Source organism: Equus caballus, chromosome 3 (genome assembly GCF_041296265.1).
Source record: "Equus caballus isolate H_3958 breed thoroughbred chromosome 3, TB-T2T, whole genome shotgun sequence".
NCBI classification, from domain to species: domain Eukaryota; kingdom Metazoa; phylum Chordata; class Mammalia; order Perissodactyla; family Equidae; genus Equus; species Equus caballus.
The window spans coordinates 104,110,892-104,135,633 of NC_091686.1; the positions used below are offsets into that span (position 1 = coordinate 104,110,892).

The 24,742-nt window shown below is 34.0% G+C and overlaps 1 protein-coding gene across 8 annotated transcripts in view; it reads right to left on the reverse strand.

Annotated features, from left to right (window-relative positions):
• STIM2 (stromal interaction molecule 2) overlaps positions 1-24,742 on the reverse strand; it is a 170,501-nt gene that overhangs the window by 12,353 nt on the left and 133,406 nt on the right. For 2 of the 8 annotated variants that reach the window (XM_070262518.1, XM_023638265.2), the window contains exons 4-11: positions 22,723-22,834; positions 19,251-19,366; positions 16,175-16,352; positions 15,467-15,644; positions 10,808-10,975; positions 10,522-10,545; positions 10,005-10,105; positions 9,546-9,784 (exon numbers count right to left, since the gene is read on the reverse strand). In XM_070262518.1, the coding sequence (XP_070118619.1) occupies positions 9,546-9,784; positions 10,005-10,105; positions 10,522-10,545; positions 10,808-10,975; positions 15,467-15,644; positions 16,175-16,352; positions 19,251-19,366; positions 22,723-22,834 (1,116 nt within the window). The remainder of the gene's footprint in view (positions 1-9,545; positions 9,785-10,004; positions 10,106-10,521; positions 10,546-10,807; positions 10,976-15,466; positions 15,645-16,174; positions 16,353-19,250; positions 19,367-22,722; positions 22,835-24,742) is intronic. The other 6 variants (XM_070262520.1, XM_023638267.2, XM_070262521.1 and 3 more) reach the window with 3 other exon arrangements.

Below are 24,742 nucleotides of genomic sequence, written 5' to 3' on the forward strand. Positions count from 1 at the left end.
AAATAGTTTATATGAGGAAAATTCTAAGTAATCCAATAAAGAATATAAGATAAAGACGAGAATCTATAAATGGGTCACATCTAGAAATTGTTTACAACTCTAAAATCTTATCCAAAAGTTTTCTTTTTACATATGTTGCCATCTCTTTTGCCTAGAAAAATGTACAAATTTTCCTAATGTATAACTGCATTAGAGTTATACACACTTAGAGTTGAGGGTCCTTCTTCCTTGTTGCTTCAAGAGGCTTAGACAGGGCTGCATACAGTTAAAACACCATAAAATTCATGTAAGATTAAAAATCAGTGCACTTTGACCTTGTAACAAGCTTTTCTTTACAAATGTAAATATGTTTTAGGATATCTTCAGGCTATTATTAATTCCCAATGATGGTGGACATCCATCTCCTCTTGTGATATATGAGTAGTAAAATGAAACACTAAAATTCACTATATAGAAATTTATTTCTGAGATAATTTTTCATTCTACTGTTAATAATTACATATAGAAGCATAGCAGTTTAATATGACCCTATTTTTCAAGCTGTATTTTCTTATGGAAGAGAAGATAAATTTTTGTTTTGTAATAAAGGATTCCCCCTGCTACAAACAACCAAAAATAATAAATAATATATGAACTCCTGATTCTAGCAATATGGCAGTCAAAGGTAACCTGACCACTATTTCCCTACCTCCAACAACACACTTTAAATACCCTCAAACATCCTGATATGCTGAATAAAATATAACCATACTTTTAAATGCATAGGTGAGTTTGTAAGGAGGAAGAGAAAATTCTCAGATGTCAACATAGAGAGACTAAAAGTAAGAGCTAATAGGCCTATGAGTGATGCTGGAACTGCTGTGGGAGGTTCTCAGTCTCAGTAATTTAAGCGTTTGGATTTTAATTTGGGGATATAAATGATTTCTTGGGCCCAAATGAGGTGTAATTGTAAGTGAAGGCTCTGGATAAAAGCCTAGGCCTAGATAGGCTACATCCTTCAATAAAAGGGTACATTAGAAAAAACTCTGACCAACGAACAAAGAAACTTCCTTCAATGCATGATCTCTGGAAACAGGGAGTTAAAAAGGCTCTTGTGAAAAACTCAATACTCTGGGTATTCAATACTCAAACTCAATACAAGCTAATTCACATTAGTTTGCAGTTCAAGTTTATACTATCAGAAGGGCCTGTGAAACCCTAATCCCAAAGTTAACAAAAAAACTGGCCCTGAATAAGTGATACCCTTGAAACTACTACCAGAAGCAACGGAAACCATTTTGAGGAGTACTCCTACCCCTCACAAAGTGTTTCCAGGGAAAAGAAAAAAAAAAAAGCAAGTCCCATTAAAACAGTTCAGTAAAAGATATACAACAGAAGGTTTACTATGCAAATTCAAAAAACAGATGCAATAATCAATCAAGAACATCAAATAATACAATTATCAAGTAAAACTAAAAAATAAAGATGTTTAAAATCATTAAACTATAAAATAATAACTTGAAAATACGAGAAAAAAACAAGGCATTAAAAAGTGGGAAAATGGGTAGATTTTATGAAGAATCAAGGAGAACTAACGGAAATAAAAACATAGTCATTGAAATGAAAAATTCAGAGGATGGCTTAAACAAAATCAGAGCTGAAGAAAGAATAAGTAATCTAGAAGACAGATCTGAGGAAACGTCTCTGAATGCAGCACAGATAGATAAAAAGACTATATAAAAAAAAGGCTCAGATGTGGAAGATAAAATAAGATCCAACATACAACTAACAGGCTAATATTCATTAGTCCTAATATTTCTATATAATTACTATTCCTGTAGGAGTGAATAAAGAAAAATAATATTTAAAGAGAAAGTGGCTAATAATTTTTTCATAATTGAAAAAGACATACATCCTCAAATTCAAAAAACACATCAAGTATCAGGGGGAAAAAATCAACACCTAACCAATTTATAGTGAAACTGCGTAACAAAAGACAATGAAAACATTTCTTAAGGAATCAGGGAGAAATGAGAGAATACCTAAAAACAAACTGGAACAATTTGACTAAAATTTCTCAATATTAACAATAAGGAGCCTGAAAATGACGACAAATATCTTCAAAGTAGTAAAGGAGAAATAATTGTTAATCTAGAATTTGACACCAAGCTAAAATATTATTCTCAAGTGAGAGTGAAAATACATTTTCAGACAAAGGCTGAGAGAATTCACTGCTCCCAATCGCTCACTGAAAGACCTTTTACCAAGGAATATATTTTCAAGGAAGAAGAAGAGAAAAGGAAGGGGTAAAAAGCAAAATGCAACTATGAACAAAGAAAAGACATAAGTATATCTAAACAATAACAATAAAAAATGACTTATGGGGTATTCAAAACGTAAGAGAATACTAGGTAACATTATAACATATAAGATGGGGAGAGGACTGACTAAAATTAAAGCATCTGAAGATCCTTTAGGAGAATGAGAGAGAAGCTGAGGTGGGGAAAAAAGAAACCACAAAATAGTATGCCAGAGATAAATCCAAACAGATTAGCAAGCATATTAAATATAACAATCAAATTAGTTGGCCACTGAGATCTTCACATGAGATGCAAAATAAAACCAGCTATTGCTATTGCTATACAGACATATCTAGAGCCTGATGATGGAAAAATTTTAAAGAGAAAAGACATGCTGGCAAATATTAATCAAAAGAAAACTATTCTAGTTATTTTAATATCAGATAATACAAACTTAAAGGCAAAAATTATTATTACTCATAAAGTCTCTACATAATTATAAAAGGAATAGCTAATATTTAAAAAAGATATTACACCTGAACTTGTATTCACCAAATAACTTGGTTCAAATCATATAAAATGGAAATAAGTAGAATTACAAGGAGAAATTGATAAATGTGGGAGATTTTAACAAACATCCCTCTGCAACTGATAGAAAAGCAGACAAAAATGTCTAAGTATATAGATTTTATCATCACACCTGATTTAGCCAACAATACAGTACCCTATAATTAAATATTAAGAAAAGGTACTTTTCAGATATTAATGGAAATTTAAAATATTTGATCAAATAAGCACTAGGTCATGAAACAAGTTTCAGGAAATACCAAAGAATAAATGTCATATAGACACTATTCCTTAACCACAACACAATTAGAAATCAATCAGTAAAGACGTTTTTAAAAAACAACCACCGAACAAAAACCAAAACAAAACAAACATACATTTGGAAACTGAAACACATACTTCCAGATAATTCAGATTTCAAGGAAGAGATATATTAGAAGTTTGAAACATTTTAAAACTAGATGATAAAATATACATATCAAAACTTGTGGATTAGGTTAATGTGGTTCTCAGAGGGAAATTCACAGCCATAAAGTCATACACTAAGGAAAACAAGGAGGACTGAAAAATTCGTAAGCTAGGTGCCTAAATGTTAAAACAAACAAAAAAGTACATTGCAATAAAGGAAATAAAAGATAGCAGAAATAAATGGAGAATATCAACAATACTAACAAGTTAGTTCTTTGAGGAATGAAAGAGTGAAATAAAACTGACAAATTATGCCAGATTAATCAAGGGAGGGGAAATGAAAAGAAGATTTAAAGATGTAAGTAAGATTTTAAAAAACCATATAAAATACTATGGACAACTTCAAGCCAACAAATTTTAAAATTCAGATAAAACAGACAATATTCTAGAAACATATAACTTAAGAAATCTAGACTTTTAACCATTATAAGCTGAAACAATAGTTAAAAAAATCTGTCCCCTTCCCTCCAACCAACACACACACACACACACACGCACACACGCCAAGCTCAATTTCTAAGTAATTTCTCCAAAATCTCCAAAGAACAAGTAATCTGTATCTTATACTATTTCAGAGTATAGAAAAAAATTCAAAACATTTATTAGGGATTATTACGGGTTAGGGTCTGTTCTATGTGTTTTACGGGTATGATTTAACTTAAATTACAAAATAACTTCACAGGTAGGTTACATTTCACAGACAGGAAGCTGAGACTCAGAGAAAATACCTCCTATAAGCATACACAAAAAATAAATGTTTTGTGGGACATTCAAAACAAAACACTAGACAACATTAACATATAAGATGGAGAGGGGAGTGAGATATATATAAGACGGTGGAGTAAAGATTCAAATCCAACCAATCTTGTTATAGAGCCCAAATTCTTAACCACTACATTATACTGCCTCTATAAGAGTAGAAAAGAATGGAATGGAAAAATAAAGTGTATTCCTTGACTCATTTTGTGATGCTAATATAACCTTGATACCAAAATCAAACGAAGAGTGTCGAGAAGGAAAATTATTGGCTAATCTAATGTACGATCAAAGATGTAAAAACCCTAAGTAAAATAATATAGCAAACCAAATCCAAAATAATATAGTAAACCAAATCCAATTTATTATAGAAACTGCACATTGTAACGAAAATAGTTTCATTGACATTCAAAGGAATTTATTTAAACAGATTAAAATTCAACAGAATAAAGAAAAATAGGGGCCAGCCCAGTGGCTGAGTGGTTAAGTTCGTGTGCTCTGCTTCAGCGGCCCAAGGTTTCGCTGGTTCCTGGGCATGGACATGGCACCGTTCATCAGGCCATGCTGAGGTGGCATCCCACACAGCACAACCAGAGGCACTCACAACTAGAATATACAACTATGTACTGGGGGCTTTGGGGAGAAGACGAAGGGGGAAAAAAAAGAAAAGATTGGCAACATGTTAGCTCAGGTGCCAATCTTGAAAAGAAAAAAGAAAATGAAAACAACTGATCACCTCAAATCGTGCAGAAAAAAAATTGGTAAAATTTAACATCAAGTGATTTAAAGGAAAAATCATTCTTAGCAAAATAGGAATAGAAATTAATTTTCTTAACTTAAAGTAATCTATCAAAAACAAAGAGCAAAAAAATCACACTTCATGATTTCCAGAGAAATATTGGAGGCATTCTCTCTAATGTCAGAAATGGCAATTGCTATTGCCTGCAATAACCACTTTTATTCAACATTTTACTGGAGGTCCTAGATTGGACAATAAGGAGGAAAATGCATTAACAATTGGAAAGGAAAAAATAACTCATTATTATTGTCCACACAAAAAAATCCAAAAGACTCTCATTAGAGAATTTAATGTTTCCATATAGTGCAAGATCAGCATACCAAAATCAACAGCATTTTCCTAAAGATCAGCAACGGGCAATTCGAAGTACAATATTTTTAAGAAAGGCAACATGTGTAACTACAAAAAAACAAGCTAGAAATTAATCTTTAAAAAAAGGACATTCGGGGCCAGCCCAGTGCATGTTCCGCTTCAGCGGCACGGGGTTCATGGATTCATATCCCAGGCGCAGAACTACACATTCCTCATCAAGCCATGCTGTTCTGGCATCCATACATAAAATAGAGAAGGATTGGCACAGATGTTAGCTCAGGAACAATCTTCCTCAAGCAAAAAAAAAAAGAGGAAGACTGGCAACAGATGTTAGCTCGGGGCCAATCTTCCTCACCAACAACAACAAAAAAAAGGACATGCAAGAACTGTACAGAGAAAATTATAAATTTTATTTAAATAAAAGGAGATCTCAATAAAATTTCTGAATAACAACTCTTCCCAAATAAATCAATAAATTCAAAGCAATTCCAGTAAAAGCCCAATGGCCAAAAGTAGCAATTCTGGTCATGAATAATAAAGGAAAATTTAGACCTATCAAACATCAATACTTACTATAAAGCTATATAAAGCAACTAAAGCAGAATAGGACCAATGGAAGAAAACAGAGAGCGTGGAAGCATTTATGTATCTATGGAGAGAAGTGGTATTACAAATCAGCAGGGATTGAGCAGGAATGAGGCTGGGACAACTGTCTGTCCATACATCAAGAGATATATTTAGATTCCTTCCTCACGATATGAACAAAAATAACTTCCAGGTAGATTAAAAGACTAATGGATTAAAGCAAAACTTAAAAACTTTTAGGAGATCAAACAATAATTTATCATCTTCTGAAAAAGACATAAAGAAGACATAAAAAGCACAAATCAGATTCATAATTTGTCATTAAAAATGATTTTTAAAAACTCATATGATTAAAAAAGAAAATAAATAATGTAGGACAGTAAAAAAGAAAAGTCAAAGCCTAGGAGAAAATACCTGCAACCCTCGAATAATCAGAAAAATAAAAAAAAATCAAAAAGAAAAACCTCTTCCAGACCAGTCAGACTGGTTAGGAATCTTGGAGAGATTCCATAGCAGGAACAAGCAACTCAGAGAGGAAGAAATGACAAAGACCCAGAAATGAAATGGTACTCAATCTCAGTAGTCATTAGGAAATAAATATTTTAATAACAGTAAGGTATCATATCACATCCATTCGAGTTATAAAACAAATCAGATCATTCCAAGAATTGGAGAGGACAGGTAGACAGGCACTCTTACAAACGGTGGGCGTGTGAACTGATAGAGCCATTTTGAGAGCAACTTAGCAATGACTAATAAAAGGTACCTTACCAATGACTCAGCAATCCATTTCCAGGTGTCCACCCAGAGCAACTCTCAAAGTTATGCACAAAGAAAGAGTTAAAGATACTCACTGCAATATTGTTTGTAAGCGCAAAAAAGTAGAAAGAACCTATCTCAGTAGAAAAACAGATAAATAAACTATGGTTTATTATTACAATAGACAGATACACTGTGGTTAACTCTTATTAAACAGTTACAGTGAATTTAATCTATATACAAACATGGAAAATTTCTAAAACATACTTCTGAGCAAAAAGGAGTTGCGAAGCGATACCTAGAGCTTGATAATATTTATGTAAACTTTTTAAACAAACAGCAATTGTACCTATTGCTTATGGATATACCTGCTGTAATTAAAGTACAGCAGACTTTAGAATGATACACAACAACTTTAGAAGAATGGAAAGAGGAGGTGAGGTGGTTTAGCTGTATCTGCAATGCTTTATTTCAGAGAAAAAGACATGAATAAGGCAAAACGTTAAAATCTGCTTATCTTTGTAGTAGGTGAGAATATTATCTTCAGTATTTTAAGTCCATCTGAAGGGCTTTATAACAAGAAAGTTTAAATAAATTGCTACCACATTCCCACTATGAATATTTAGCAGATACTATAAAAGTAATAGGAAAACAATTATAATCTGTTCTTCTACCCACACAGCACTAACCTTTGATATTATTTTGTCTTTTTTTTTTACAGACAACTAAACATAGACAATATTATCCTGTGAATAGTTTTACAATCTTTTACTTTGCTCTTACCATACCACAGAATGTTTCCTTGTGATTATTTTATACTTACACAATTTACACATACCCATGGTACAAACTGAAAACTGTTCAGAGGGTATATAATGAAGATCCTTCATCCCACCCTAGAGCCCAGTCCTACTACCAAGACTTTCTTCTTTATCAGGTCCAGAAGTTACGCTTTTATAACTAAGCAGAATGGAGTATCACTGTTGTGCCACTGGGTGGAGGCAGAGCTCTCAAAGTGTAATCTTCGGCAAGAGTTATTTTTCAGAAATAATAAATTTGATCACAGCATTTCCAGAACATACTAAACTAAAATCAACTCTTGCACTTTCTTCACATTTAAAAGTTGAAATTTCTCTGTATATCACAATCACTGAAAACTTAATTATTCATGTTTAGTGTTGTTTTCTTTTAATACACATATGGATATCTTTCCCCCTCCAAAAAGTTACTTTAAAAAGAAAAGCACAGAAAAAACTAGTTAATTTAGGGAATACATCTTCATGCACATTTATGATATTGAATAGTTGTGTATTCTAAGGAGGAATTACAACTTTAAAAGCTTTAATTTTCAAACAAAATCATGTGCTTATGAATCAGTATTGCATTTGGCAAACTTAAAGGCATATAATTCAAATAAACACAACTGACAATATTTAAACAGCAAAGTTAAGCCAGATCTGGAAATAACTTTGCAATCATCACTGTCTTGCAGTGTGGGGCAAGTGAAATGAGCGGGGTCACATACTCCCAATATTCACTGCATTCACAAACTGTCCTCTCCTCCCTCCACTTTTAAGAGTTTAGTGCCTCCCCAATCTGCTTGCCGTATCTGTCTGTCATTAAGCCAGAGAATTAAAACCACAGAAATGAATACAAGTACACAGTCACTGACTATTTATTTGCAAATTTAGGGTTGTATTTAATAAAGTTGCTTTAAAAATTAGAACCCTTTCTAAATTATAGCTTCAGAAAAGCTGTAACAATTGGATAGAAAAATTCAAACTGGACAATGCTCATGTATCATGATTTGTCTTAAAGACTAAAATTTCTATGTAAGTTTTCAACCTATCAATGATTAAATTCTGCTCTCCATTCTTTGGAATCTTGTTCTCTCTCTAGTCATGCACCACTACCGACATTTCAGTCAACGACGGACGCATATATGATGGTGGTCCCATAGAATTAGTACCATATAGCCTAGGTGTGTAGTAGGCTATACCATCTAGGTTTGTGTAAGTACACTGTATGATATTCGCACGATGACAAATCACCCAACAATGCATTTCTCAGAACGTGTGCCATGGTTAAGCAACACATGACCGTACACTGTTTCAAAAAGGTCACAAAGATTGGAAAAAATGAATCAGGCAGGTAATAATCAAGGATAAAGAGTTTTTCAAATGATTTCTAATACAAGAAATACACCATTTGAAATGTAAACTCTCTATAACTTTGCAAAACCTCCAAATACTAATAAATTCTAAAATTTAGTAATAAAACCTAAAATATTTAAATTTCACCTTCTTACAAAAATGTATTCTTTACAACGTAAAAATTTTCAAAGAACAGAGCATAATAACGCAATACAGTGAAAAATGTACATGTTATAATCACCTTTGGGAGAAGTTCCATTTTCTAGCAACAAAAAAATATGACCTTTTCTAAACATAAACACAATTTAATATTGTTTAATGATAAGTTGATTCAGTGTTTCATGAGTTAAATACAGCAGGATAATACTCTTTCAACAAAAGGACAGAATTGGAAAAGCAAAACAGAATACTAAAAAACATGCCTACTGGGAACGGCAACTCAATTTAAAATAAATTACAGTCTGGCTCAAAGTCATATAGTTGGTTAATTAGTGGTAGAGCTAGGACTGGAACTCAGGTTTCCAAGATCTTCCCCTAATTTTTACTTTCTACCATAGATTAAGCTGCCATTTGAAAGGATGTCTTCCCTCAAGGCTCAGCACTTCATTCATACAATGATTTAGCATGTATGATGTTTTATTATACGTGTGTGTATGTATACGTGTACATGTGTGTATATAAATACATACACACACCTCATATAGCATTCTCAAACAGTAAACATTATTAACAACAAAAAGAGGAAAGAGAAAATGAAGAATACACGAAATTTTTATCGTAGATTTCGAAGTAAATGATTCATAAAAGGCATTGCATAAAGTTACTTTAAAAACTCCACCAACTTTCTTTTTTGAGCTCACCACTTACCTGGAAACTGTGACACTATCGGGGGTGTATCTTCATCTAAGTCATCAACTCCTCCCGCAATTGGATAGGGTGGAATGGAAACTCTGGGCATCACCACCCAGCTGTGATCAGAATACAGGGAAGAGGTCAGGCTGGGGAGTCCCGAGTTATGGGCTATCTGAAAGCCACAGATCTTCTCAATCTGTTGCCAGCGAAAAAGTCGCTCTCGTAAACAAGTTGTCAACTCAGAGAGAGCTTTCCTGGAAAATTAATATTGGGATGAATTGTTGTTCATCAAAGAGTCTTTAATATGGCACTGAAAAAAGGCAAATTAATTTCAAGAAGAAATTACCCACTCTTAGAATTAGCATAAATCATGTAATCATACATGATTGAATGACAGATTAAAATATGAATTGTCTACAAATTACACATTTCAAGATAATAAAAATAAACAGATAGCTAAAATAACATTCTTACTTTGCTTCCAGAATTTTGTGGTCTACCTCATCTAGGGAGGAGCTATGTGCAACATGGAGAGTCCCAAAGACTGTGCTTCTCTTCTTTTTAATTTTCTCTGCCTAGAAACCCAAAGAAAGAAAAGTAAGGCTAGGTTTAGGAAAAAATACACATATACTAATGAAGTTTATTTTGTTTTGAATATATTAAGAATCATAAAATCAGTAGAGAATTATTAGCCAAGATATAGCCCTATTTTCCAAAAAAGAAAACAGATGAGAGAGAAAGCATGCTTTCCTAAACCAATCAATGTAACTCCAAACTGTTCTGGAGAATTTTTCTCTCATTTCTATTGTTCAGAAAGACCTGAATCTTCTAGTAAAACGAAGAGAATAACATTAACTATGTCTTACTGTAATGGAGGTGTTAGTAAGTGAACTGAGCTTTTTTTTTTTTTTTTGGCTAGAAATCAGATTAAGACAATCTTATTTCACACAATTTAATAAGAGTCAGACATTAATTTCTAGTAACTACTAACCTGAATCAGACATGAAGCAGCAACCTAGAGGAGAAAAGCTCTGTATAAAACATTTATGATAATGATAATAGGGATGATTTTTAAATGACTTTAAGGTCATTCTGAAAGGTATATACTTCTCTAAATAAAGTAATTTTACTTTGCAGCCTATGATTATAAGTCAATTTATGCAATAAGTACCAATCCATGAAAAGAATCTGCAATAATAAAATTTTTATCCATATCTTTGTACGCCAATTAGTTAATCCCTTTAGAAATTAGGAAGCTTTGAAAAACAGTAGAGTACCTCATCTTTAGCAATAGCTAATTGCATTTCCGCATTTTGCCTTTTAATATTGTAGTACTGTACTTCTACTTCATGAGTTAACTGAAGCCATTTTTGAAGTGCATCTGGAACAGACCAGCTGCTTCTAAGTTCAAATTCTTTTTCAGCCTTTTTTAGAGCCATTCGAACCTAGGAGGGAGGGAGGGAGGAAGAGAGGAAAGAATTGGGGGAGAGGAAAGGAGGGAGAGAGAAAGAAGAACAGAGGAAGGGGAGGGAGAGAGGAGGAAAGAGAGAGAAGGAAGTGAGAAATTTCTCTTTTTAAAAAATATTTAAACTAAGATACTTTTTTAAGATATTAAGATATTTTTGGAACCAAAATTAAGAGAAAAAGCAATTTTAATTATGCTCTTTGTAAACATCTTTTTAAATCATGAAGTCTAAAACAATGTTTTCCTAACATTAAAACTAAAGCTGAAATTTGAAGTGCATCTTAAACTCACTAAGCAAAGTCGTAAAGCCAGAAGATAGAGGGGGTTCATGTATATCTTAAGTTGCAATATTTAGTTTTTATAGTTTATAATAGCCGGACTCACTAAGAGAAAAAAAATCCAGGGCATGTACAAACTAAAACTTACGACATTTTTCTCATTCTGCATCTTTTTGTTTATGGAGTAGGATATGAAGAAGTGTCCAAAATAGGGTGAATACCAGTTCTCCTACCCCTTTTAATGTTCTCCTGAAGACCCTACTGTAGCTACGTAAATAGATACTCACTTTTTAAAGTAATTATACCATTTTTTTAAGTTTTTTCATGACATCTTTCTGGCCATTTATTTCTCACGATTACAAGCATATCTGTCTGTTCTACCACTCCTATTTAATTTACTGCTTCTAACATACCAGAAAGTAGATAAATCAGCAGACCACGTGTAAATTTCAAGAAAATCGACTCTGAGTGAGAGTCTGCTTCATTTTTCCATGAGAAACTACGCATAGATTTCAGTGTCAGGATATCGAAGTCTTTCTTCTAGCTGCCCTTTAATAAACAGATAGAAAACTAAAATGCTTAGTATGTGAGGTGCTATTAAGTGATAAGGAAAAAAACTCTTAAGGAAAGCCTCACTAAGAAAACAACAGAAAGAAAAGACAACCCATTAGGATAGCAAGAGCTCAAGCTAAAGATGTGTAAGGATACATAACAGAATTTATAGAATTATGTACACACTCAAGACCTTCAGACAAAGTGATGAGCGAACTATGGCACATCCTGCTTCTGGAGCACCATAACTGCAAATTAATTTTCCTCAAAGCGAAGTAAGGTAACTAAAGTCCATTTCTAAATTAATGTGCAGAAGTGTTTGAGCTAAACAAATCCAACCTACTTAAACAAACTTTATCACCTGCCAGAATAAACTAAGAAGAGTTCTATACACAAATTTCTGATAAAGAAATAGAACACCTGTGAGATACTGTAGGAAAAAAAACTGTGTATAAAAGTATTTTTTAAAACTCCAAAATTAAAAAAAAAAAAATCAAAATGGGACACTAAGTAGACCATTCAAAATGCAGACATTAAAAGCAATGGTCAGATAGCATTTACTGAAAAGGAATCCTAAGCAACTTTTGCCTGACACAAATCACTGCGATGTGCTTGGGACAATACTGCATTAATAAGACAGTTGGCTACACTGTGGCGACCTGCTAATTTCTCAGGAAGAGAGGATCTGAGCTCAGGCCTGTGACATGGAGTGCTACATAAGAGCAAAAAGTGTAGGGGAAGCAGGTCTTTCTTCTCACCGATTTTAAAACTAAAATTCCTATACAATCTTCACGGCCAGGGAAGTATACAGAGAATCTGAACAAATTTCATTCACGTTTCTCTCTTTAATCATAAAGATTTTCCTTAATGTTATATCCATAAATTTATTTCTCCTAAAAAAGCTCAATACACACAAAGAACTGATATATTTCTAGCATAAATTAAGGCTGAACAATGTTTTGATTGACTGCCAAATAATGTCTGAAAATTCTGGAAATTCTGACCTTCCAATAATAGCAACTATTTTCACTATTGTCTCTACTGATTTCATAAGTTTATCATTTGACCTAAATTCTTACCCTTAGTTTGAATTACATTGCTATTTATAAGGCAATGAGTGCAGTAAAAACTGATTAACAGCTTTTATAAATGATGAATTATGAAATTGTTTAAAAATATGATTATGTACATAGTCTCTGTGTCTTAGGAATAAAATAGCAGTAAGTAAAAACATGATATCACAGAAAGAAACGGCCTAAATACATGAAAACCTGGCTTCTAGATCCAACTTTATTATTTATTATCTCTGTGACCTTCAGCAAGTTCTCTATTTTCTAAGGCGCACTGTCTCATGTAGAACAGGGGTACTATGACTTATCCTGACTTTCGGCTTCTTGAGACTTTAAGAACAAAATGATTTATGTGAAAAGTATTTAAGCAAAATATAAAGCAGTACTATTATTCACCCAAAAGTTTTTGTTTTATGGAAAATAACACTATATAAAGTATGTATCAGATTTTCCTGCCTTCTAATTTTGAGAAGTTGATTATTCCCCGGGCAAGATATAGTAATGTTTTAAACTATGTGGAATTGTGAATTACGTGACATTGTACGTAATTAATTTCCCAGTTAGACTTACTTCTATAAACACAGCTTTTAACAGCAGTATGGGAAAACATGAACTTTGGAATAAGACATGCAAAATCTTGCCTTTGTCACGTAATAGCTGTGTGACCTAAGGCAAGTTATTTAACCTCTCTACACATCTCATCTGTAAATGAGGATAATATATCTACGTACTGTGAGGATTAAAATTAGGAGCAAACCATTTGTAATGTGCACAGTGTAAACTACTGGTGAACACTAAGCACTCATAAAATTGTGTTTCTTATTAATATAATCATATTGGACAGAGTTCTTTTAAATACCCATTTCTCTCCTTTAAACTACCTCTTACCAACTCAGGATCTCATTAGGATTATTATGTTTGTATTGGGACATAACATCAGGGTAATCTTAGGGTGTACTGAGTGCAAGGTCTCTATGCCAAAAACCTCAGACTGGAACGTGTGTGATTCTTGGGTCCTTTACACTGTGTCTTCTCCCTCACTGTGAGGCAGTCACCTGTAAAATACCACTATCAGTTTATCTCGCTGTAGAAGAATTCCCATTACTGCTTTCTGATTTGCTCTTCCTTATCTGCAAAGTTCATAAAAACAGCTAACAAGCTTTTTAGTTTAGTACTGGGAACAAACCAAGTGTTAGAAGTCTCACTGGGAACAGGCAGGGAGCTCTCACAGGAGTAAAGGGGGCACACTATCTAAATCTTGGACACAGTATAATTTTGGTGAGGCATTTTTTGTTAACTCCTTGGTTCTTCACTACATTCTGTACAGATAAGGTTTGTCAGGTAAAAAGGGCCTGAGTGCAAAATACGTATAGGAGTCAACTTAAGAGAACAAATTCCTTACAGGTAAAAGATCCAAAAATAGACATCTGGAGTACGAGGGAAAGAATAGTTTACAGCTAACAATAGAAATGACTGCATTCAGTTAGACAAGTCCTATCAAAAATGACAATCTTCAAGTAAATAGTAAAGTACATTGAACATTTTCTCATGAGCTGAAATTGAAATTGATTTATCACATAATTCTTATTCATAATCCTTATTCATTTAGCACTGGATAAGACAACAACAGTGCATAAAGCGAAGTGGGAGACAGAGTACCTAGGTTCTTGGCCCTGCTTTACAACTGAATTACTCTCTAATCTTAAACAGGTTTTCTCACCCTCATTTTGTTCCTTAGTTTCTGTATCAGTAAAGAAAGGGTCAAAGTTAGAAGGAGATGAGGCCATGCAAGCAGACATTGGGTGACATGCTTTGAAGACCAAAGAAGGGGTCATAAACCAAGAAATATAGGCAGCCTCTGGAAGATGGAAAAGGCAAGGAAACAGACCCTCCCCTGGAGCCTCCAGAAGGAATGCAGCCCTGTAGACCTATTTTCGACTCTGACTTCGAGAACTGTAAGATAATAAACGTGTGTTGTTTTAAGCCACTAAGTTTGTGGTAATTTTTATAGCAGGAATAGAAAACTAATACATTTGCCTATAATTAAATTCTCCCAGAAACCACACTCCCCTTTTCCAGAGGACCACGCAATGCCTGATTCCATCTTGAGTAAAGCCAGAGTAGAAGCAGATACTGAAAAGGACACCTTTTAGATAACTTCAGAAGTTTTGGCAGATTATGTTCTAAAACTAAGGATTCAAATGGATGTTTAACAAAGTCTTCACCTTCACATGGAAGTTTAACATTAGATATATTTTACTAGGTTACAGTCAGAGACTCAAACATAATACAGGTGTTAAACACCTCAAATTTACTCAAGATAATTAACACGACGTGGGATAAGATTTCATGAATGAGTGAACAAAATGGTAACTTTTTCTGTTAGTTACCTCTTTGTTATTTTGCTATGTGCACTTTGATCAATGCCCACAATAAGAACAAATGATTCTTTTATTAACTAAGGAAGAGTCTACAATGAAATTAAATGTAGGAGACTGAACAAAAACAAAAAACTTCTCACAGTAGCATTACAAATACCCTAACGAGTACTTTTCTTTAAAATGTAAATACCTGTTCCAATTCCTGCTCTGCATATTGACGTCTACTCAATTCACATGCAGCTCCCTCCCTTAGCTCTCGCAGCCGACAAGCCTCTTCCTTTGCGTAATTGATTTCATCCATCATTTTGCGCTCTAGATTTTGCTTTTCTACAGCAACATTTCTGTTTTCTTCCTGTGCCTTTTCAAGCCTTACAGACAATAAAAATGAAAAGTCCTCACAAAAATTTCCAGAATTTCATTTTTTTAATGAAGAATAAATAGGTGTCAAGCAATAGGATACATGTTTCAATCAGAATTCAAAGCATTTTCTATTAATCTTACTTAAGTTTGGATAACAAAAACAACAGCTGGCCTACCACACTACTATTTTGGTTATCTTGAGCTCAAAACACAGGGATAGCAGAGAAATACTCTTCGGCAAAGAGACTTTTAAGAAATTCATAATTATTTAAATTATGTTAAAAATAAAATTTAACTCCACATATAATTTCACCTATATTTGATTTATTTCCACTGTATTTCTACCCATTTATTCCCTAGTGCATACCTTCATAATAAATCTGTAATTATGATAATATAATACTTTTCTAAAAATATGAAACAAAATGCACATACATTCCTGATGTGTGTACTAACCTGAATATAAGTGTGTAAGGACATGCCCATGCTACATTTTCATGAATTATAACAAGACTTAGAGCTTTCTTTACTTTCTCACCTCTCTTGTAAGTCCATTAGACTCTGCTCCGCAGTTTGCAGACTCTCTAAGTCTTTCATCATTTTTGCAACATGCTCTTTTGACGTCTTATTCTGTGTGTAAGCAAACCAGCACCCTCCAACACCAATTACTATAGAAACTGTGAGGATAAAATCCTTCATCCAGTTATGAGGAGGGCCTATGAAGAGAATTACAGGGATTAATCTTTGTAAGAGAACCTCAATACACAGGGGCTTTGTTTTTTTAAGTGGTAGGCATCTAAAACAAAACAAAACATAAAGATGCCCCTCCCATATACAAGCTCTAGCGTTTTAAAAATTCTTTCTTCAAACAATCAATGTGCTTATTATAACTACCTGATATTCTAGACCTGTAGGAGGGCAGAGATAAACCCACATGGATGCACCTACCCCTGGCTAGTAGAGGAGGTGGTAACAAAAGTCCTGGGGACCCCTGAAAAAGCAACAGCATCTCCAACCATGTACCTCGAGAACGGTCCTCTATGGGGTGAAAGGAGTCACAAAGAGTATCACCATTATCATTCCAGCTCCTTTCTTTCATTTAAGTAAGGCAACTGTCATGCTTTTATACACAAACTGGAATCCCAATCATTTACCAAAAAGAATTTTTCCCAAGTATGTAGCCATGTTAACTAATTAAGATTAATCAGTGATTCTCAACAAGGGTGATATTTCCCCCAGCAGACATTTGAGAATTTTTGCTTGTCACAGTTGGGGAGGGGGCGAGAGTTGTGACTTCTCTCTAGTGGGTAGAGGCCAGGGATGTTGCTGAACATCCAATAATACACAAGACAATCTCTTTCCTGCCCCGCTTCTGCCGGTAACAAAGAATTATCCAGCCCAAATGGTGAACAGTGCCAAGGTTGATAAACTATGGGTTAAATGATGATAACAAGCATCGTTTTAGGTGACTATTTGCCAGAGTTGTCTAGATTACTAGAGGGAAAGAACAGGATTGCTTCCCCACCACACTAGGCATGACAGTAACCTCCAGTATTGTTTCTAAACTAAGGAGTGAGGAGCCAAGGCCTACTGTCTTCAGTGACACAAAACACAAAAATCACTAGTCAAATAATTTCCTAGTTTATCTCTGTCAATACACACTAATTTTCAGGGGACTCTCTGAAGGGAAACACAATGATAAGTAACATAATATAATGCATTATTTGCTCCAAAGAGATGTAGTTTACAGTGGAAAACTGCCTAACTGGCCAAGCCTCCAGCAGGAAGACATTTTGCTTATTTGATCAGATGAAGAGCTCTATAGAAATGACAAGTTCCTATGCTTACAAGTCTAGCGTTCCTATATGTTTACATAGTGTGACAGATGCTCTATGTGAGTGACCCTCAGGGTTGCCTATTCCCAGAGGGCACACCCTCACCTACAGTGACAGAGATGCACTGCAGAAGACTGAAGTCTCAAAAGGATTTATTTTTATTTCTGCCTCAGACTGAGACGTTCAGCTCAGGATCTAGCTCAAATATGCAGCCGTTCAGGCTAAAATATAATAAGCAGAAATAACAATAAATAGATGGACAAGTCCCAAACTCTATAATAAGTATCAAAAACCAGAAAAGATTTCAGTGAAAACTCCTCCAAAATGTATCTCTATTCATCTGACAAGGCTAGTTTTTTATAAATGTAACGTGGGTGTTCTGACTTAGGGCTCATTTATTCAATACTTCTAACAGAAACACATTAAAAACGTAATGCATCATTAACTTCTTAACTGGTTTGTTTATTAAAACATTTGTTTTCAACATTCTTTGAGACTACTTTGGTTTCTTTTCAAACGATAACACAATACTGCTTTGGCTTAGAGGGTGGTTTGTTCCTGGATTAATAAAATATAAATGTTCAGGACCAAGTTGTATATACAGACAAATTCAATAGTTTAAGTCCTGTTTTCACCAATCATACACATAAAAAAATTAGATAGAATCTCACAGAAGACAACCCCCAGTAGATTCAGTCAAAAACGTAGGACAAGGAGAAGGTTAGAAAAGGCATCATCTCTGTGGAATGCTGGGCATTTCAGCAGCGTTCTATTTCCTAGGGTTTGTAATTTCCACCAACAGTGCATTTCTACCAACTCTCACAAGAGGAGTTCCAGCTGTTTTACCAGCTGCTCTTTTAGCCAGAGCCAAAAAAGAACCACCAGTAAAGTCATGGAATCCATCCAACTACTCCAGTAGCCCTTTTTTTAGCAGGGCCACCCCCCAAGACGGTAGCAGAGAAAACTGCGAGTCTCCTAACTCCAGGAACCGAGGTAACATAAACATTAGTTTGCTAATTCATAATTTGTGGAAGCCATTTTTCTTGTATTAATTTTATTCCTTTTTGGCTTCTGAAAAATAAAACATAATTCCTCTAAAATGTGTACTCTTCACTTTCCCTCACAGCTTTCTGAAATTTTAAATTAAATAAAATACACATGTTAACATTTTCAGGGGGAAAAAATATTCCTGTCAAAGTAAAGTATTACAAGGTTGATTTTCTTTACAAATATGACATAACAAATTCTTAAATGTTCCTTTTCAAAACAATCTAAAGAACAATCAAATAACATTCTCCACCTTGAGCTTCTGCCAGGATAGACTGCTACTTTGTAGTTTCAGTTGGGTCTTTGCTTTTAATCTGTATCTAAAAATATCCCTTTTTTGGTGATTAATGAAATTAAGTCAGAATCTATCACTTCATGCCATCAAGATGGTTAGATTGCACTATTTTTTAAAGGGATTCTTCAGTGAATATTTAGCTATAAACACAGCTTAAAACTTTATAAAGATCCAAAGTTTTAAATCTAGAAATTTAATTCTAAATTATCAACTTAGTTTTTACATCAGTAACCAGCTTTGAAAATTTCACACTCCATATTTCCATGACAGAAAATCTCACTCTACAAATCTTTTGTCTTAAGATAGTATTACCTTTCTTTGACACCTAAGAGATAATTCATCTTAGTGATCCACTACCTTACTTTTTCCTTCTTTAAATAACAGATAGATGATCTGGTTATTCTTTTGTACCATACTCTTTGAGAGAGAATACTAACGTGTTAGAGGTCCAAACAAAACCACATCCAGTGCCTTGAGCTGAAGTTTTTGTCTGTGACTCCGGTCGTTGATTTTCAACTGAGAGGTCATAAACAAAGGTTCATGTACCGCAATCCTGTTCATTTAAAAAATACATACATATCAAATAAAAATACTCGTAGTATGTAAATTTAAATATTTGAGCAACGTATTTAATACTTTACATATAAGTGATGATTACTATAAGGGCTCATCCACGTGTGAGTTAATACTCTATTACACGTACCAAAAGCTTTTTCAGTGCAAAGTGTGCTGAAAATACACTCCTGTATGTTAATAATTTAGCTGCTATATTGATGTTTTTGTTTTCTAAGGTTACTTTATGCTATAAGTTGCTGTGGTTTAGAAATTTATCAAATTCAAAATATTTTATCATTAGTTACCTCTTGCACTTTAGTATCATTTCACAAAGAACAAAGAATAAATTACAAATAATTTATTTAACATCAATAGCAGACTTTAAAAAATAGTTCTCAATTTAGCTCATATTGCTTTTCTTTCAAAGTATCTTAAAAATCTATACCTTTACATTCTAATGTTTAAACTGTTTAAAAATTAAACAAAGTCCACTGAAGTCATAAGTGGGAAGTAAGAAGTCATCACCGGTTGGGGGAGTAAACTGAGAAATTTATGTACAGAAGTACTGAACCATTTTATTAGCAATGAAGAAAGCAGGGGGCTAAAAGGTACAGGTCAAATAAAATCACTTTGTTTTGGACTTCAAATCCAAGTAGCCCAGTAATCAACTACGATTTCTTAACAACCAAGTATGATGCCAATAAAAATCTTTTTAACATAAAGTCTAATAATAATAATAAAACTGTTAATAACAATGACATTAAAAACAAGCATGTACTATGTGCCGGGTCCTGCGCCAAGGGCTTAATCAAAATTCAAAAAAGCCTATAATATATATATAATTCCCATTTTATAGATGAGGAAACTAAGGTAGTGAGAGGATGAGTAACTTGCCCAAGGTTACATAATTAGTAAGAGGTAAGGCAGGGATTCAAACCCAAATATGTATGATTCCAACGACCGCACTCTGAACCAATATGTTTTATTTAGGAAGATATCAGAACCTCTGATTACGGAGAAGTTACAGGAACTCTTACGAGGCTTCTACAAAACTTCAGAGCGTAAAGAACTCCAACCCTGCCTTTACAAAAGGCCTTCCTTCATTCATCTTTTCCGCAGGTACCTTTCAAGTATGCTCCGGTTACACTTTTAACATGACACTTATCAAAACTGCTTGAAGGCAAAAATTATGTCTTATCCCTGTATCCCCAAACCTAGCGTGGTGCTTGGCAAAAGTAGATGCTTGATAAATGTTTGTATAATAGAAGAATGAATGCATGGATGGATGCATGAATGAAGTAATAGCAACACTATCAAGAGACTAAATTTGAGAAAGACAATGAGATGTAGTAAAAAGGAAACTATAACAGAATTTTACGCAAAGTTCGATATGAGCCCAGAGGTGGAAGTGATTCTACCTGAGTGGGTGAGGATGTCAGGGAAGTTCACACAGGTCTGAAAGGAATGAGGAGGCATGTGTCAGGTGAAGAGAGCCTTAGTATAAGCTCTGGTAATAAGAATTACAGAGTATAGAAAATACAGCAAAAGGCTTAAGATAACCATAACTAACATAAAACTAACATATTTTGGCTACCTACTATAGATGTAACAATATTTTAATGTCACAGAAAAGAAACATAATAATGAATTGTTGTAGGCATGTGTACATCTATAGTTACCCTACAAAAAGCTCTGTAACTTACATAGTTGTTTTATTGCCCCTTTAAATTGACTCATCTAATTGCCATTACCATACAAAAGGGGTTTGATGAAGGGTATTCCAGTTTTCCCTTCTCCTGAACTCAGAAACGTTCCAATGGGCTGATCTGAAAGCTGAATGTCTACATTTATAATTTTTCTTCTGTAGTAACGTGTTCACTATTATAAAAAATTATCTTGATTGTGTGATGTTATTTCAACAATTCTAACAGTTTGAGGAATCTTTGACCACCTTTACTTAATCAAAAGAAAAAAGTGGCTATAACATTTATTGCCAAACATAGTGCAGCCTATTTTATTTCACGTTGTTACATAAAGAAACATCCTAAAAGACAACATAAGAAAAATACTATGAGTTCCTCATAATGTATATTTTTGAGGTAACATATATAACTAGAAAAGCCCTAATCCCATTTTAATACTCTACTATTCTGTTCTGTTTTAACTTAGGAACCTGTCTTCTTTAAAAGAACTATATCTTATTTAATTTTTCTCTTCTTTCCAGCATCTAGTTGCACCACGAACACAAAAGATACTCAATACACACTTGCTGAATTGACTTATCCCTGTAATTTCATCATTATGGTCATGAGCACAGCAAAGTCAGAAATACTGACGTTGATTTCAGAATACATTTAAGGGAGATGGGAAAACTCTCAACTTGATCTAAAATACAAACTTCAAAGCAACAAAAGCCACTTATTTAAATAGGGTATATAAGCAAACTGATTATAAATACAATGTGCCTATTTCATCATATATAATAATTAGATAGTAATAAGGGATTAGAGACTTTTTTTATACAAGAAACAATCTAGGGAGGAATGGAACATAAGCAAACTTGTAAGGGTCAAGTTCTGGTAGAACTGTTGCAAATTTTAACACGTAAATCTATAAGGATTATTAAGTTAACTAACGGAGATTTAGAAAACATAATTTAGAAAACTAGTAACAATTAACTCCAGGCATCTAAGGGATAAACTGGTATCCTAGACTTTGGTACCAGACCTATCTGGGTTTAAAAGCTGCCTCTGACAAAATATTTAACTTCTCTCCAACTTGGTTTTTTCAATCTGTAAAATGGGGATGATAATACATACTTCATTTTAACCATGTAGCTTAAATGAGATAATACAGAATATCTCCATGTAATATACATCTAAAAATGGTTGTTATTATTTATATTTTGTTTATTGAACTTCACTTTTTTGAGATTTAACTTATGGCCACTAATATTAAGCAGTTATTGTTGCTATTAAAAGACTATCAATTAAGAAGGATTTGCACATTAATCAATTCAAACAGGTCTTTTCATAAAGGTGGATCCATATCAAATGAATAAATTTTCACTATAGTTACCAAGTGGTTGGCCCTTTGATGTTATCTAAAAAAGATGTAGTTGGCCCACCTTCTAATTCTCAAAATTACTTTCCTTGGGAATAAATTTTAAAAAGGGTCTGATCATTTAGACAAGAAAAATTCATACCTTAAAAAAATTAAAGGAACAGACATATTTATAATATTTCCTTAGAGGTCTTAGCCACAGAAGTAACTTGTAGATTCGGCATTGAAAAGTAACACCTAGCATATAATTCTCCATGCCTGGAAAAATACATTTGGATAATAAAGACCCACCTGGGAAGCGTTGTTCCTTTGACATTATTGTCTCTAAAATTCTTCTCATATTGGGGTAGTTCAACAAATTCTATCAACCACTGAAGTGTGTCCTCGAGGGTCCAATTATGAACTGCAAGAGTTTATAAAAGAGGAAGACATATTTCAAACACAACTGCTTTTAGAATTTATATAAATTATACGTATACATTTATATACATACACACATATATGTAAAATTACTATAACTTCAGAGGAAATAAAGATGTTAGATTGAATTTTTAATTCAAGTCAATCATCAGTGAGTACTAAATTGGTATTTAGCAATCTATAAGAAGCTAAAACAACAGAGACATATCTCCTACCTTTAAGGGCTAACAATAGGGAACAGAGAAGACACGTAAAACAGAACAAAACATTAGCATGGTTAATTATAAAATAAGCAACTATGCAAAGTTTGTACAGGATGAAATAATCCATTACTTCCCTGGTTGTAGAAAATTCACCAGATATCTATCTATTCTTTCTTTCTTTCATTTAGCCATTCATCCATATAACAATGTAAACCTTCTGAGTATTAGGTTCCATTCTAAGCACTGAGAACACAGCAGTCAACAAGATGGATAAAGTCCTTGCCCTCATGGAACTTAAATTCTTTTGGGAGTGGGAAGGGGCAATTTATGAAAGCAGGAAGAAAAGGGGGGGAAATTTCAGATAGTGTTCACATATTAATAAAGAAAGGAAAGATGTCAGGGTATACCTCTGTGAGGAGCTATTTGAACTGAAACCTAAAAATTGCAAGGAGCCAACATTGTGATGATCTGGGAAAAAATATCCCAAACAGAGAAACTAGTACAAAGGCCTTAAGATAGGAATGAACTAGCTGTGTTTGAGACATAGGAAGAAACCAATCAGAGAGGCCAGGTCACAGAATTTCAAAACTTCTGGATATTTTTCTAATTTCAAGAAGAGGGGGGGTAAAATAATCAATATTTTTAAAATATCAGTCTTCAATGTAGGGAATGGTTTGCAGGAGACAAGACTGAAAACAGAGAGAAATAAGGAGAACATTTCTTATAGAACAGTCTAAGCAAAAGAGGCTATTGCCTTGGACTATGGTGCCAGTAGAGGATATAGTGACAATGGTCAGATTCAGGACATATTCTGGGGTTAATGCTGCTAGATGTGCTGATGAAATGGATGGGGATTGGTAGCTAGAGGAAAGCCAAAAAAAGTACAGAGGGTGGTGCCGTAAACTGAGATAGGAAAGAATGGGGAGGAACAGATTGGGGAGGAACAGATTGGGGAGGCAAGTAGGGGCAGGTGACAGAGATCAAAAGTTCTGTTTTTAGACATGTGATGTTTGAAGTATGCATGAGACACTTAAGTGTAGATAAACAGTAGCAAGTCTGGCGCTTAGGGAAGAGTAAGGTTAGGAAAAGAGAGAGAAATTGGGAGTTGTCAGCATACAGATGGTCTTTAGACTGAATGAGATCCCCAGAAGAGTGAGCATAGCTATTAATGTATTCTAGGAGACTGGCCCTAAATCATGAAGAAAATGATAGCTAACATCTCTTCCTCCCAGACACTTATTTTGAATTAAGCCCTTCATATACATTTTTTCCTTTAAGGCTTTAAGAAGAAAAACTTATGAGGCCCTGACATGATTATCTATCTCCATTATGGAGATAAGAAACTGAGAAGTTAAGAGACTAAAATAGTCAGCAGCAGGATGGGATTTGAACCCAGACCGAATGACCTCAGGACTTGACTCTATGCTATTCTGAGATCAATAATAATAAATAGCAGTAGAGATATAAACAAGCAGTTAAACATTGGGAGCAACTCAGACATTTCTGCTTAAGGAGTATAAAGGACAATGATGAGCTTATCCACAGGACAGGATGCAAATATGCTTGGAAAATGAAGAGAGCTCCATACTGTCTGCATCTGAGAGTCTGGGAAAACAAAGATCACGCAAAGGTCAAAAGAGAGAAAAGAAAACAAGTGAGAAACAAAAGCAGAACTAGGACTCCATCTG